Here is a 17,394-nt window from a genome sequence, read left to right as displayed (position 1 = left end):
TTTATACTTTGTATTTGAAATGCCCAATAGAAAAAATTCAGGAGATTTTTTAATCTTCTCCTTTGTTATTTCATTTATCCAATTCTCCACTTTGTTCCAAAATATTTTAGTCTCAGGACACGTCCACCATGTATGATAATATGTGCCAATTTCTTTTTTATATTTCCACCTACAGCTATCTTTTAAATGAATATGAAGTTGGACGGACACCTAATCCTGATATTATATGTAATAAAAACATCAAATTCAATTATTTCCTACACTATGCTATGAATAACATTGGTAAGTTCTCGTTTCAGTGGTGATTTCTGTTCTGAAAAACCTAGGTGTGGAATAAACCTGAAAATCAGTGCTAATTTGGCATATAATCTTTTTACAGCCTATCAAGATCTGGCTTTTCAGATCAATTTGTGTCTTAATTGAAGGTGCAGTCATACACTTTTGTATTCAGAGAAAGTATTACTGAATTCAGTGGAGTTTCCTCCTACCAAAGTGGTACAGAAGAAAGTCATAAAAAACAAAAGTCGTGAAATAAAAGTATCTAATTTGCCTTTGTTTTTTCCAAATCTATTCCAGGAGCTGATGCAATAGCAACTGGACACTATGCAAGGACCTCCCTGGAAGATAATGACGTTTTCCAGCAAATATACAACGAAAAACCACGAGGACTTTTCAGAAATAGATTTGAAATAAGAAACGGTAAGTGCTCCCCTGTTTTAATCCAGATTAGATATGTAGCATCCATTCTCTGCCATCCAGATCATGGTTGTCCCAAAGGTGTTTTCAGGAGGTAACTGAACTTTCTTGTTTTTCTTTGAAGACATTTCACTTCACATACAAGAAGCTTCCAACAGATTTCCAGAAAAATTACAGACTACAGTAGATGGCTGGAGAATTCTGGGAATTGAAATCCATAAGGTGCCATAGGTTGCCAAGTTTGGGGACCCCTGGACTACAGGAACAATCATATTCATGTGCAAGATTGAAAAACACTGTTCTAAGTTCTGTTGTGACTTTACAGAAAGATACAAAAATCAATCTAAGTCCACTTGAAGGTAAGAGAAACAGCTTGACAGATCCATGACATGGATCCTACATGGCATCGGACCAGAATACCTACCGCCTTCTGCCACATAAATCCCAGCGGCCAATTAGGTCCCACAGAGTTGGCCTTCTCCAGGTCCTGTCGACTAAACAATGCCGTCTGGCGGGACCTAGGGGTAGAGCCTTCTCTGTGGTGGCCCTGGCCCTCGAATCAACCTCCCCCCTGGAGATTCAAATTGCCCCCACCCTCCTTGCCTTCTGCAAGATGTTAAAGACGCATTTATGCCACCAGGCATGGGGGGACTTATCCTCTTTCCCCCCCTCCCCCATCTCTCTGACCCTAGCATTTGAGAATGGTGTGATTGTGTAGAATTGAATGTTTTTTAGTAATAATGGGTTTTTAAATTAGTTTTAATATTGGATTTGTATCATATTGTATTTTGTTGCTGTTGTGAGCCGCTCCAAGTCCTTGGAGATAATAATAATAATAATAATAATAATTATTATTATTATTATTATTATTATTATTATTATTATTAATTATGATGATGATGACAGGGTAGTTTCTTCCAGGGTGTTCTTTTCTGCACCCAGGACATCCTATTACATCTATTATTTACTTGTTTGTTTGTTTGATTGATTTTTATGCTGCCCTTCTCCTTAGACTCAGGGCAGCTTACAACATGTTAGCAATAGCACTTTTTAACAGAGCCAGCATATTGCCCCCACAATCCGGGTCCTCGTTTTACCCACTTCGGAAGGATGGAAGGCAGAGTCAACCTTGAGCCGGTGATGAGATTTGAACCGCTGATCTACAGTCAGCTTCAGTGGCCTGCAGTACAGCACTCTACCTGCTGCACCATCCCAGCTCACTTATTGATCAGCTTGCAAATTCTTACATCACTATCTGCCAGAAACACAAAGCAAATGTCCGTTAGTCCCTGACTTAAAACAGTTCATTTAGTGCATGTTAAAAGTTACAACGACACTGGAGAAAGTGACCTATGACTGTTTTTCACACTTTATGACTGTTGCAGCTTCCCCATGGTGACATGATCAAAATTTAGATGCTTGGCAACTGACTCACATTTAGGAAAGTTGCAGTATTCTGGGGTCATGTGATCACCTTTTGCAACCTTTTGACAAGCAAGGTCAATGGGAAAGCCATATTAATTTTACAAACAATTCACTTAAATATGGCAAGAAAAATTGTAAAATGGGGCATAGTTCCCTCTAAGCTGAGCAGTGAGCAATTGCTCACTTAAAAATCATCATCAACTCAGAGTTTTCCAAACCTGCCCAGAAGCCGAGAGGGAAAGTGTGAGAGGGAAGGAGAGAGAGAGGAAGAGAGGAAGAGAGAGAAACAGATAGAAAAAAGAGAGGAAGGAAAAGAGAAAGAAAAAGAATGGGAGTAAGGAAGAAAGAAAGAAAATCAAAATCTAGTTTGAAACTAGCTCAACTATTTAAGTGGCATTTTGATATTGATAGAGTTGCCCTATTATGAGCTCACTGTTATAGACACACAGTACAGTATTTTATTTTGAAATTCTCTGAGTCAAAACAGGGTGGGTTTTTTGTTTGTTTGTTTGTTTGTTTATTTATTTATTATTTCTGTGCCGCCCAGTCCCGAAGGGACTGCCGCTCAGACACTATACTTTTCCGTCCACCCCCCCAAAAAATTAGAGGGAACACTGAAATGGGGCAAAACTCAACAAATTTCTCAATTAACAACATAAATTTTGGACTCAATTACGGTCATAAGTTGAGTATCATGTTTAAAATCCCTAATGAAAATAACCAAAGATAATTCTCTTTCTTATCATTACTTTTGCTTATTGTTAAAGCTAATGTTTTAACCAAGCCATTTGCTATATGTAGACACTTCCTGCGTTGAAATTTTTTTGGGATAAAAGTTCAAAAGAAGCTCACTTGCTAACAAATATCTTTCCTATTATAAATGCTATTAACATAGGTTCCACACCAATTAGTAACGCGTTCATTCGATTAATATGAATAAATAAAGAGATGTTCCTATCCTGTGAATATCTGTTAAGCAGAGTCAATCCAGTAAACTGAAAGTTCATGAAACCAATGCCTGTTGGAGGCAATATGGTACAATAATTTGAAGGGGTGCTGAATAATAATTTGGTTCCTGTAGGAAAAAAAGTGAATCCCAGGTATGTTTGTTTATTAAATTTATATGCCACCCATCTCACTAACTATTATAAATGTTACAATAGTAATGTATGATGTACTATTGCAATTTCAGATTTTCACCTCCTGACTGAAGAAAAATTTGATTTTGACCTTTCACTATCTCCCACAAGGTAAAATTAGCATTAAAATCAAGGTGCATTAAGAATGGAGAGAAGTATGTGGACCTGACTTAATTTATCTCCGTTATAGTGGAAATGAAGATGAAGTTTTATTGGACCAGTGGGCCATAAAGAAAAATGCATTGCTGTGCGCCTTGAATCCCACGGAGAAAGTCAAATTCGATCACATGCACATGACCTCCCTTGGAGCCCTCCTGCAGGAGATAAATTTGTGGAAATATTTAAAGAAGCTCACTTGCTAGCTCTGCAGCTTAAAAATGGAAACAAAATAGAAAAAAATAATACTATTCGTCTGAAGGAGGAAAAGACAGCGATTGTTGAAAAGTTTGTGAAAGAATCAAAGTCAAAACTGAAAATCTTTGAAAAAGGAATAGGGGCAGATAAAATTCCAACAAACACTAGAAGAGAGACATACTGTCTTTGGGAAAGCCCAAGCAAGCAACTTCAGAAGGGTTTACGGCAACCTGTCGCAATAATGGACAGCCCACGTTCTCCCCAAGTGTCTCTAAATGCCCCAAGTCCTGCTAAAACAGACAAGTTACCTAAAATGGACACTGTATCCTCACCCCAAGCAAAGAATAACACAAGCCTTAAAAAAAGCAAATTTCAGACTGTAAAAGCATCACCTGCACTTAGAAATAACAACTACTTAGTAGCAGGCGAGGTAAAGGTTTTTATTTTGTATTATACCTAAGCTTTCAGTTGTGTCATGATATTGCAATCTAATTCTAAGTAGAATAGAATTTTTCTGTCTACTTGGTATGTAAATCTGTGAGTTTGTTGATATTTTATGTTTCTGTTTTTGAGAAAGCATGTAGCTCTGTGCTCCTGATTTTTAAGGTTATTGTTTGAATCTGAAACATTTGTGTATTTCCTGGATTGGTCAGAATGCTAGTTGAAAGTGATGAGTATTGTTTGATGGCAAAACTATTCAAGATAGTTTTCATTTAATAGAAATAACATGAGATTTTTGTATTCTGATATTTATTTGTTTTACAAATATTTCAAATCCAAATCTTGCAGCCCCAGCAAGGAAAATTGCCTAGTTCTTCCAACAAGATTTACTCGAACAGTATGGGATCATCTGAAGATTTGCTCTCTGACAAATCAAGCGTAGCTTCAGATGCAGGAGAATTGTCATTTTCTACCAGTTCATCCATGCCAAGCAAGAGAACTCTCCCTACTCCCAGCAAGGTGAATACTTTTCAATCAATCAATTTGGATGTTCAAATACATGTCATTTCAGTATTTTATCTGAAAGTACTTTTTCCATGATTTAAACTTTTAACATAACAAGTTAATTAAAAAATACATTTTAACTAGTGTATCTTTGAGAACTGTTTTGATTTTCTCCCATGCAATGTATCAAGATGAGAAAATTGATACAGAAATGTAATTTGCGAAGAAGCAAGTTCTGTCTAATTTGACCTAATTTTTCATACTAAACAGAAGAAAATCCATATGCTATTAATGAAGCAGTACCCAATCTTTCTGCCTCTGTGGACCAACATTGTGGGAAAGGAGGGGCATGGTTTTGCACATGCATTACTTGCCTGGTCTGGTTCCCAACGGACCCGGCACTGGGCCACAGACCAAAGGTTAGGGACCTCTACTATAATGGAATGGAAGAGATAGCCATGTACTTACAATTGCAGTTATTCAGGTAGAGAGATGCAATTTGATGAGAAAAAAAAATCAAAGCATAATGGCCAGAATAATATACCTGATTGTATTTTTTTACCATACAGGCAAATAATTTATCATTGTCTTTACAGTTGGAAAGGAAAACGAGACAACTGAAACCTACTAATGTTCATAGGGGAAGAAATACTTCATCTTCCTCCTCTATTTCCAGCATAAATTCAAGTTTCAATTCAAGTCTGTCAATTTCTCCTAAAAGTGGAAGTGGTAATTATTCAGTTGTAGTTTGATTCTAGTGCATAGCATGGAATGGGAACTGTGACTTAATGAAAACATGTTCAAGTAGTCAGAGTTGAACACTGAGTGGGGAAGGGGAAGGCAGGAGCCACAGCTATTCATAGAAGACAAAACTGCATTAAAGTACAATGACAACGATGCTTCTCTTGAGTAAATTCTCCAACAGCACAAGCATCTTAGCAGCATTTTAAAAGTGTGAAATTTAATAGCAAATGCTTTTAAATATGTTAAAACTGATTGTAAATGTATCAGAACATAAAAGACAAGTACAATAAATCACAGTGGTACACCTACTTAAGAACCTAATTCATTCCGTGACCAGGTTCTTAAGTAGAAACGTTTGTAAGTAGAAGAAATTTTTCCCATAGGAATCAATGTAAAAGAAATAAAAGCTCGGAATTTGGGTGGGAGGAGGAGGAGGAAGAAGAGGAGGAGGACAGTCGCTGCCAAAGGAAGAAGGTGAGGTGAGGGGAATAAAAAAAATCCCAACTTTAAGGCTTAAAAAAACCCAGAAGGACTCTGAGGCGGCGAGGAGGAGCACGTGCCTCCCATAAACCCGGTGCAAAGCTGCCTCCCATACACTGCACCAGAGAGAAAAAACCAGGGGGCATGGCAGGAAGCTGGCCAGGTCTTCGTGCCGCTCTCAAGTTTCCTGGGAAATTTTTCCGGCCTTGGGTTTTAAGTAGAAAATGGTTCTTAAGAAGAGGCAAAAAAATCTTAAACACCCGGTTCTTATCTAGAAAAGTTCTTAAGTAGAGGCGTTCTTAAGTAGAGGTACCAGTGTACTGCTCTATCAAATAAATATCTCTAAGAATTATACAGATCTGAGTCTGAATTGCTCCTATCTGGTTTGATTCATGGGTAATGATGTCTTTAAAATGTGTTGATTAATATTCTAATTAAGTAAGAACAATGACTTGTATGTTCATAGCAAGACAAAGCTAGGTTCAGATGCTATTCTCCACTGCATCTGGAAGGAGAGTCCAACATGGGTAATTCACCAATCTTATTGGTAGAGACTGAGTTAATTTAAATATTTAAATATGAGGTAGTCACCGCCCCTCAGCAGCCCCCAATACCTCAGTTTTAAAAACTCAGTCTTAGTGTAGAGACTGTTGAGTTTGCTTCTCTGAGGAAGCATTAATAATAATAATAATAATAATAATAATAATAATAATAATAAAAATAATAATAATAATATTAATAATTAATTATTTAATTTCTGTTTTTTCTCCCCTTTCTAATTGCAGGTGCAGTGACTCTTGAAAGGGAAATTAAGGGGTCTCTGCCCTCCGCGGGCAGAATAACCCCCACCGTTAATCTCCTCGAGCTTCCCTTCCCTCCGTGGGTACCATGCCTAACGAGGAGCACCTCAGCCTAGGGTCCCCGACCTCAGTGGTCATACCCGGCTGTCAGCTGAAGGTGAGGGGGTCCGCCCCCCTCACTGGGAAGCTTGGACTGCAGAATTTCAATGTAGAACTGCAGGATTGCCGCGGAGAATGAAGGCGGCTTGAATTGGCGCCGGGCCAGCGCCTCTCAGCTGTTCGGCGGCTTTTGATTGACGCCGCCGCCGCCGCCTTTGCCGCCTAAGCCGAAAAGCCGTTTGCAGAGCCGGGGAAGCCGCTTGGATCGGCTGGCTCGAAAAAGCGAATTGTGTGGGGGGGGCATAAATTGCTGGAAGCTCCCTGTGTTGGCGAGGGCGGCAAAAAAGAGCGGGAACGCCATTTTGAGTCAACGGATGCCCGCGCCCGCCCTGTTTAGGCGGGTATAAGGTTGCTCTCCGCCCAATCAATGGGCGCGACCAACCTGTCAAACTCAGGCGTAGGCTCTGAAGTGCCAAAACGCCATTTTGAGTGCATTTGCTCAGTGACAGCTATATCTGTCAGCGTGCTGCAGCTTCTGTTAATAATAGAACAACTGTTAACCGTGAGTAATGGAGGATAAAACCTTAGAGAAAGCATCTTCCCCCATTGTATTGCCTCAGGATAAAGGTACGGGGAAGTCCAAAGAAAAATCTAAGGCCACAGCCTCTTCTTCAATCAAGGAGGCAGAGAGGCGCATTAAAGCGTTGGAGCAGAAACTGGAGGCAGCCCTCTTAGCTCCAAGAACCGTCTCTCCCTTATTGCAGGCCAGGGATCCACCAGCCTTATCTGTTTTGAGACCCTCAGAGACATTATCAGAGAGAGATTGGTCTCCAGAGAGGCAGCACCCATTTATGCCTCAGGCTGCTCCTCCATCTGGCCTTCAGCTACCAAGGCCAGGGTCTGCCAGCCACTCATTGAAGAGTGCCCCTTCTGCCACCTTTACGCCCACTGCGGCTGGGCTGCGTGTGCAACCAGATACCTGGCAGCAGATGTCCCCTGCCTTACAGGGACTCATTTCTGATGTTTACTCACAAGGGATGGCAGCTGGGGTGCAACAGAATATCCAACACCCCCAGCCAGCACAGCCCAGGAACCTATGGGCTGCACCGCCCCCCTCGGGTATGGGGTCCTGGATGGAGGAGCCGTCACCCCTAGAGGATGCCGAAAGAGAATACGACTTTTCGGATGATGAGACAACTCCTGATCCTCCGGTGACAGCTGGACTCTTTAAGGCTCCCCTTTTCAAGATTCTGCTGCATAAAGCTAAGCAGGTGGCAGATTTACCGGGTCCAACCAAGGCTACTGAGGCCTCAGATGACCCTAAGCCTTCGGCAGTATTATTCAAGGAGCCCCAACCCGAGACTGATCATGTGCCATCCTCGGACATATTCAGGCAAAGCATCAAGCGCCCATGGCAGCAGCCTGCAGCAGCTCAAGGCCCTTCGGTCATCGAAAGGAAGTTTTATACTTTAGATGATGACATGGAAAAGCTGCTAGAATTTCCGCCCATAGACCAGCCGGTAATGACTTTGATATCTAAGGCCTTGGTACCATCTGAAACGGGCGACAGCTTGAAACCAGAGGATAGAAAGGCGGAAATTTTACTAAGAAAATCCCATCAGATGGCAAGCTGGGCATTTAGGGCGGCGACCTCAGCTTCATTTTTCAATAGGGCCTCCATAATGTGGTTGCAGGAGGTGCAAGCCCGCCTATCTCCAGAAGAAGGTCGCTTACGGCAGGACCTCAGTAAATTATGGGCAGCTGCGCAGTTTTCAGCGGATGCAACTCTCCATGCCGCAAAGTTTTCGGCCAGAGGGATGGCGGCGTCACTTGCATCCAGACGCCTCCTTTGGCTGAGGAGCTGGCCAGCGGACCTAAAGTCCAAGTGGAACCTGGCATCATCTCCATACCAAGGGGAGAAGCTCTTTGGAGAGGCTTTGGACCCTGTCCTCATTGAGGATAAGGACAAACGTAAGACCCTCCCCAGAGCATACCGGCGCCAGGAGCGTAGACCCAATCCTTACGCTCGCCGTCAGCCCTTTCGTTGGGATTCCTCTTCCTCGGCTAGTCAGACTAATAGGTCATACCCCCAAAATCAGTATGGCCAACCCACCTTTAGAGGGGACCGAGCGGCCTTTCAGGATAGGCCCAGAGGATACCAGCAGTCAAGGCGTCCTTTTAGAGGGAACCAACGTGGCTTCAGGCGCACAAAATGACTTGGATCCCTTACAGCCCATAGGAGGCAAACTTCAACGCTTCAGTGCCTCCTGGAGGATTACCTCCACCGACAAATGGGCAAGGGCCACAATATCAAGAGGACTGCGCCTGGAGTTCTTGCAGCCCCCGCCAAACCGGTTTGTCACCTGTCCGCTAACGCGAGACCCACTCAAAAGGCGTCATCTTCAACTGGAGATAACACACCTTCTCAACATACAAGCAATAGAGAAGGTGCCCGAACATGCCAAGGGCACGGGATTTTATTCCGTTGTGTTCCTGGTGCCGAAGTCTTCGGGGGGGTTCAGGATGATATTAAACCTAAAGCTCCTGAATACCTTCATTCGGTATCGCAGATTTCGCATGCACTCCCTGCAGTCGATTTTGGCCTCTGTTCGGCACAACGATTTTCTCACTTCTATCGACCTCAAAGAGGCTTACCTGCATGTTCCGGTTTGGCCAGCTCATCGTCGGTACCTCAGGTTTTGTCTCAACGGGGTCCACTACCAGTACCGTGCCATGCCGTTCGGCCTATCTTCGGCTCCCCGTACTTTTACGAAGCTGATGGACATTCTGACAGCACATCTAAGGGCCCAGTCCATAAGAGTTATGGCATACTTGGACGACATAATCGTTATGTCCAAGTCTATGGTCCAAGCGCAACACCATCTGGCGCTCACACGGGAAACTCTGGAAAGGCACGGGTACACGGTCAACGTGGAGAAGAGCCATCTTCATCCCACCACATCAATCCAACACCTCGGCTCCATCATAGACACTGCAGAGGACACGGTCTCGCTAACACCAGAGAGGGTCCTCAATATACGGAGATTGGTAACCAGCCTTCGTCGACAAAGGCAAATACCGTTGGCGACATTGTCCAAGGTACTAGGGACTATGGTCTCAGCCATAGGGATTGTGCCTTGGGCTCGCCATCATATGAGGGGCCTCCAATGGTTTCTTCTTCCGGCCCAGAGGGACAAGGTGAGTCACTCCCATCGAAAGGTGCAACTCCCAGCTTCAGTCAAGCAGTCGCTGGCATGGTGGTTGTCCCCAGCTTTGATCCAGGGTTCTCCTCTTCGCAGCCACGAGCGTGTGATCATCACAACAGACGCGAGCTTGTCGGGCTGGGGCGCTCATATGGGGCCTCATATAGCTCAGGGCCTGTGGTCTCAGGAGGACTTAACCCAGGTCAATATCAACGTTCTCGAACTCAGAGCGGTGTTCTTAGCCCTTCAGACCTTCGCTCCCTGGGTTCAGGACAGGCATGTCCTGGTTCTGACGGACAACGTGGCCACAAAAGCCCACCTCAACCATCAAGGAGGTACCAGGTCTCATCGCCTCATGGCTCAAGCGACGGACCTCTTCGATTGGGCCGAATCTCATCTGGCCTCTCTGACGGCGGAGCATATTGCCGGGACAAGCAATGTGCAGGCGGACTGGCTGAGCAGGTCCACTCTGGATCCTTCGGAGTGGCAGCTGGACCCTGCACTCTTCAAGCAGATAGTGCTACGATTTGGTCTTCCATTGGTGGACCTGTTCGCCACCCCAGCAAACATCCAATTACAGAGGTTTTTCTCCCGGTTTCCGACGCCAGGGGCGGAAGGGGTCAACGCCCTATGGTCACCATGGCCCCAGGGGTTACTGTATGCCTTTCCCCCCACGTGTCTTATTCAAAGAATATTAGACAAGACAATTCGGGAGGGGGTGGAAATGATCTTGGTGGCTCCCTATTGGCCGAGACGGCCTTGGTTTGCAGACCTAGTAGCCCTGTCGGTGTCTCCCCCGTGGAGGATTCCGGACTCCGAGGTAGTGTTGCTTCAGGGGTCAGTTTGCCATCCGGACCCTCAGTGGTTCAAACTGACCGCCTGGCACTTGAAAGGGCGGGTCTGAGACAGCAAGCCTTGCCAGACGAGGTTATATCCACCATTCAGGCAGCACGTCGCCCTTCAACGGTAAGACTCTACCAGGCCACTTGGGCGGCCTTCTGTAAGTTTTGTTTGGATCACCACCTTAATCCGGGGGAGGCTTCGGTTGTGTCAATCTTACGATTCCTACAGTCAGGTATAGAGAAAGGGTTAGCCCCGAATACCTTGAAAAGGCATTTAGCTGCTCTGGCAACCATCATCCGGGTACCCCATGCTCGCTCCCTCGCACAAGATCCTTGGATTAGGGATTTTATTAAGGGCGCGATTAACACTCATGCGCCTCCAGTACACAGATTCCCGACGTGGGACCTTTCCCTGGTACTCAAGGCGTTGACAGCCCCTCCTTTCGAGCCGATGAGAACTATTCCAGTACGATTGCTCTCCTTAAAGACTGCCTTTTTAGTGGCAATTACGTCGGCACGCAGAGTGTCGGAGCTGTCGGCCCTGTCTACGTGTGCAGATTTATGTGTATTCCACCCTGATCGGGTAGTTTTGAGGTTAGACCCTACATTTATCCCCAAGGTCAACTCTGGGTTTCATAGGGCTCAAGAGTTAGTGTTGCCAGACTTTTGCACACATGGACAGCACCCTCTCGAGCTGAGATGGCACAAGGTAGATGTTCGGAGGGCCTTGAAAATCTACATCAGACGGACTGGACATTTCAGGAAATCTGAGCGACTGTTTGTGTCCTTTGGTCAGCGATCAATGGGTCTGGCAGTGTCAGCTAAATCCATCAGTCGCTGGCTGAAAGACTGTATTGAGGAGGCTTACAAAGCCCGGTCTCAAGTACCACCAACCGGGGTAACAGCGCATTCCACTAGAAGTGCAGCCACTTCAGTGGCTTGGAGGACTCAGGCGTCCATAGAGGACATTTGCAGGGCGGCTACGTGGGCGTCTCCTACCACCTTTATACGCCATTACAAACTGGACTCAGTGGCTTCGGCGGAAGCTTCGTTTGGGAGACGGGTTTTGCAGCAAGTGTGTTCAACTCCTGCGACCGTAGCTCAGCCTTTTCCCTCCCATGGGCAGTAATCTTTGGCATATCCCATGTTGGACTCTCCTTCCAGATGCAGTGGAGAAGAACCGTTGTACATACCTGAACGGTCTTCTCGATGCACTGGAAGGAGAGTCCAAACCCACCCGGCATGGTTGTTTCGCCAGGTCGCTGGAGTTTGGGGATTCAAGTTACACAGTTATGAGGTTATATGGTTATTGTTCAATAAACAGGTTATCCTTAAACTGGTTTCGTTTTTAAAACTGAGGTATTGGGGGCTGCTGAGGGGCGGTGACTACCTCATATTTAAATATTTAAATTAACTCAGTCTCTACCAATAAGATTGGTGAATTACCCATGTTGGACTCTCCTTCCAGTGCATCGAGAAGACCGTTCAGGTATGTACAACGGTTCTTTTAAGACATAAATAAACTTGGTGACCCAGATGGATAATACGTGTGAAAGAAAGGAAGTAATCTTATTTTCTTATATGGCTTCAGATTCCTTTGTGACAGTAGCATCCTCCTGGATTGCTCCAGTGGTTGGGGTGAAGGGTATTAGGGTACAGTAACTCTAGTCCAGCCAAAGTGATCACTTATAAAATAATATATGTCTGGGGACATATGGAATGCTGTTATCTATTTTTCATTTTTGCATGCAGCATCATGACAAATATCTGCTAGTAGGGATACAGTTTGCACAAGGAGCGCACATTGTTTTTGTGATTTTATATACAGTGGTACCTCTACCTAAGAACGCCTCTATTTACGAACTTTTCTAGATAAGAACTGGGTGTTCAGGATTTTTTTGCCTCTTCTCAAGAACCATTTTCCACTTACAAACCCGAGCCTTCGAAACTGTAACCGGAAAAGGCAGGGAGAAGCCTCCGTGGGACCTCTCTAGGAATCACCTGGGAGGGAACAGGGCCGGAAAAGGTGGGGAGAAGCCTCCGTGGGGCCTCTAGGAATCTACTGGGAGGAATCAGGGCCAGAAAAGATGGGGAGAAGCCTCCATGGGGCCTCTAGGAATCTCCTAGGAGGAAATGGTCTCCACCCTCCCTGTGGTTTCCCCAATTGCACACATTATTTGCTTTTACATTGATTCCTATGGGAAAAATTACTTCTTCTTACAAACTTTTCTACTTAAGAACCTGGTCAGGGAATGAATTAAGTTCGTAAGTAGAGGTACCACTATACAAACATGTTTTTTGCTATCCGGAATATAAGGTTATTGTAATGGACTGGTGCCTATTTTTGTGATATTAAAAAAAAAGCTTGATTACAATTATGATAATGCAGTCTGTGCTGTCTTATTTCCTAGTCAGAACAAGGCACTCTTCTGTAACAAGCAAGATTTCCATAGTTAAACCTATAAGAGGATTTTCAGTGAATGCTGCCCACTCTGATGCATCTGGAAAACAACCCACAACCAAATGTGCTAAAGGAAATCCTGTGACTATACCCAAATATAAAGCTAGCCTGAAATCTGAGAGTGCAGGCAGTAATCTGCACAAAAGTTTAGATTCTGGTCTTCAGACAGTATTATCAAAAAACATATCAGGAAATGCAAGTACAAGTTCAAATTTCAAACTTAACTCTAAAGCAGCAGCTCCAAACCTAAAGCGAGGTAAGGAAATTAATCTTAATGCATTAAATTATGCTAACTTTTGGAGAATGTTGATTCTGCGCTTAACATGCCATTGTACACGCTGGCAACAAAAGAGATTAGAATTACATTAAGCAATTGAATATGTATCGAAGAAAATTAATGTGAACACGTCAACTGTATTTTCTGCTTAATTTTTTTTTCTTCAGAAAATGAAGTCGCCAGAGTATTGCAATCAAATCCAGTATTATCCGGTAGCAATATTAAAAGGTAAATTTCTGGTTTCCACTTCAATTGTTAGTCTTCATTGAACTGTTCTATAACATAAGTGGAACCAACTCCCCCCAGAGATTAGAATAGCCCCCACCCTCCTTGCTTTTCGTAAGCTTCTTAAAACCCACCTCTGTCGTCAGGCATGGGGGAACTGAGATATTCTTTCCCCCTAGGCTTCTACAATTTATGTATGGTATGTTTGTATGTATGATTGGTTTTAAAATAAGGGTTTTTAGCTGTTTTAGTATTGGATTGTCGCATGTTGTTTTTACCACTGTTGTTAGCCGCCCCGAGTCTACGGAGAGGGGCGGCATACAAATCAAATAAATAAATAAATAAATAAATAAATAATAAATAGGTGAACTTTGATAGAATCCAAATTATTTAATTTCCTGTGAAAACAAATGAAGACGCTGTCAAGCTATCCTGCAGTGTTACAATATCCATATATTTAGATAATTTCCATGGCTGCAATTTGCAGAGAGAATTGTAATAAGCTTATCAGAAATTTCAGAGGTTGGTAATAAGTGGGCTAGGCAATTGGCAAGCTTTAGGTTTGCCTGTTAAATAATTGTTAAGCTTAATTATAAAGTACAGGTGACTTGGAACCCTATAAAATACAGGTGGTCCTTGCTGACCGACCCTTTGTGCTGCAACCATTCAAACTTACAATGTTGCTAAACAAGAGTTACTTAGTCCTCATAGTTGTGGCCATCACAGCATCTCCATGATTGTGATCTGGATGCTCAGCAAATGGCTCATGATTACAATGTCACAGTATCCCATGATCACTGATCACCATTTGTGACTTTCCTGCCAGTTTCTAACAGGCAAACAAGCCAGGAAGAGGTTGCAAGTGGCAAGCATGGGATACTGTGACTGCATGGGATTTGCCCATCTGGAAATGCTGGAACTGCCTTCACAAGTTGACGTGGTGGTCACAGGACATAATACCTTAGAACTGCATCATTTATTGTTGTAATTCCCAGTCCGAATCACTATCAATAAAACAAGGACTGTCTATGTCTTTTGAAACCATTGTGATAAGCTCTGTTAAAAAGTGCTATTGCTAACATGTTGTAAGCCGCCCTGAGTCTAAGGAGAAGGGCTGCATAAAAATCAAATAAATAAATAAATAAATAAATAAGTTATCCTCCTAATACTTGGACGTAACATGAATAAGCTACCAAAAATAAGGACTCTTAGTTGAAATTTTAGGGTTCTAAATTTGTTATGTTTTCTTAATTTCTGTAGCAATGCTCCATTTTCCACACCTATCAAACAATTAGAAAGAAATGTATTAAAATCCTGCTCTGCTGTGAAGCAGACTCCTGACAGAAGGAATTCTATATTGCCCATCTATGTTGGTCGAAGTATCTCAGGAATTTCAACACTGACCCCCAAATCAGTGCCCAGAAAAATGTCATCCCCTAATTGTTTAGCTCTTCGACAAGTCTCCAGTGTATCTTTTAAAAAGACTGCGGGAATTAGGTATGTCTTCTGCCATTTTTCCTTATCTTTGCAATTATTGTTTATTAATATACCCTTGGCGTATCTCTGATTTCAGAAAATGCGAATATTATTTATTTATCAAATTTATAGACTGTCAGTTTGACCTATTGATTAAAGGACCAGATTAGAAAGTTAGACCATGAGTTCTGATCCTGTCTTGCCTATAAAAGCCAGTCATCCTCTCTCAGCCCAATTCACCTCATAGGGTTGTTGCGGAGAAAATAGAACAAGAAAAATGTGTTGAATGTGCTTGCTATCTTATTTGTAAAAAAATTAAGGTGGAAAATAAATAAGTTGGTTATCTACCCCCAAAGGGGATTCTGGCTCAAATCTTGAGTGCAAGTTTAGCTCTTCTACAGAAAACTACAAGGTTTCAGCATGGAATTCTCTGTACCAATAAAGGAGAATATTTGTAGGTCAGGGTTGAAATGAAGGGTCCTTGGTGCTCTTTTGAGCTTGTCTGTTTTTGTGCAGATATTTCGTTGCCCTATCTAGGTAACATCATCAGTGGTCATAAAGAGTGCTGTTTGCTGGGTTTATATTCTGGTGTCTTGCCTATTTCTGTGGGTGCAATTGGTCTTTGGCAGGGGTAGGCAAAGTTGGCTCCTCTACGACTTGTGGACTTCAACTCCCAGAATTCCTGAACCAGTCATGTCAACTCAGGAATTCTGGGAGTTGAAGTCCACAAGTCATAGAGCCAACTTTGCCTACCCCTGGTCTTAGGGATTCTTTGGTTGGGCTCTTTACCAATTCTTCTTCTGAAAGAAAAGGAAAGGAAACACATCCCAGAAAAAGTGCAGGGTTTTCTATGATATGCTATACTGGTATCCATCAACTGAATGCATTGGAATTATTCAGCTTATCAATTAGTATACTGTGATGTATTACAATAGAGTTATGATTTCTATTGGTTGTGACTGATGTTGTACAAATGATGTAACTATTTATTTACCACAACAATGTATTTCTACGAGAAGCTGTCTTTTTACTGTACAGTATTATAAAGAAAATATGGATCCATGAGTTTTAAGGATTTTGCAAAAGATACATTACCTATTGAAACAAAAATCTTACTGTATCTTAACTATTTTAGTGTAAGTTTTAAGGACAGTCAATTTCTCGTGTAATTTTGTTTTCCTGTGAGATTGAGGTAAAGAAACAATTGCAAATACTGAATAGAAATACAGTGATACCTTGTCTTACGAACTTAATTGGTTCCGGGAGGAGGTTCGTAAGGTGAAAGGTTTGTAAGATGAAACAGTGTTTCCCATAGGAATCAATGGAAAACCGATTAATGCACGCAAGCCCAAAATTTACCCCTTTTTCAAGCCAAAGCGCATGTTTTTGCGCTTGTGGGATTCCCCTGAAGCTCCCCTCCATGGGAAACCCCACCTCCGGACTTCCTCGTTTTTGCGATGCTGTAGGGAAATCCCAGGATTGCAAAAACGGGCGCTTCGCTTGCAACGGAAGTCCGGAGGTAAGGCATCCCAGCGGCGGTGGCGGGTTCATAAGGTGAAAAAAGTTCGTAAGGAGAGGCAAAAAAATTCCAAACCACGGGTTCGTATCTTGAAAAATTCGTATGACGAGGGGTTCGTATGACGAGGTACCACTGTAAATGATTGCAGGGTTGGAATTCTGAATAAAGATGGTTTTTTCACTGTTTCTACCTAGTTCTAAATGTGTGACTAAGAACAAGACATGGATGTCTTCAAGCACATCTTCAACAGAAGGAGACTTATCTCCACCAAGAATTATACCTATTGCGCTTACATTTTCACCAGATAAATCTTCTATCAAAATAGAACAAGACATTATTAAAAAGGGGGGAACAGGAGAAGTAATTCTAGCTAAGGAGGTAAGTTTATCTGTCATGTCAAAATACAAACCATGTATTTCAGTAAAAATTAATGTTGCAACTACTGTACTGCTTTTAACAGAATTGGAAAGATGCTATCACCCCCTAGTGTACTTATTATGGTAATATTTTATACTAGGAAGGCTTTTATGGTATTTCAAAAATAAAGGGTTTTATTGGTTTTGCTTTTAAATGTGCTTTGCAGATCCATCTCTCCTGAAAATATTGTAAATGCAATTCTTTCAAATGTTGGTTACAGTAATAGTCTATCAGTGCCTGCCATCCATACTTTGACATACCGTAAATATTCTTGTTAAGAGTGTCAGTTTTT

The 17,394-nt window shown here is 42.7% G+C and overlaps 1 protein-coding gene across 1 annotated transcript; it reads left to right on the top strand.

The window, feature by feature from the left end:
* Window positions 1-610: 610 nt before the first annotated feature.
* Window positions 611-17,063, top strand: LOC139156143 (G2 and S phase-expressed protein 1-like; the record flags this gene model as incomplete). The annotated part of the gene is given in 11 exon segments (XM_070731446.1): window positions 611-699; window positions 821-1,055; window positions 3,314-3,371; window positions 3,451-3,464; window positions 3,467-4,044; window positions 4,404-4,574; window positions 5,156-5,288; window positions 13,139-13,444; window positions 13,633-13,693; window positions 14,951-15,187; window positions 16,880-17,063. Coding segments are annotated over 10 exon segments (1,914 nt in total), but the record flags the coding sequence as incomplete, so codon positions are not given.
* Between the last annotated feature and the right edge of the window lie 331 nt (window positions 17,064-17,394).

The sequence above is a fragment of the Erythrolamprus reginae genome, unplaced genomic scaffold (genome assembly GCF_031021105.1).
Source record: "Erythrolamprus reginae isolate rEryReg1 unplaced genomic scaffold, rEryReg1.hap1 scaffold_335, whole genome shotgun sequence".
Classification (NCBI taxonomy): domain Eukaryota; kingdom Metazoa; phylum Chordata; class Lepidosauria; order Squamata; family Dipsadidae; genus Erythrolamprus; species Erythrolamprus reginae.
This window is presented reverse-complemented; position numbering and strand designations above follow the sequence as displayed.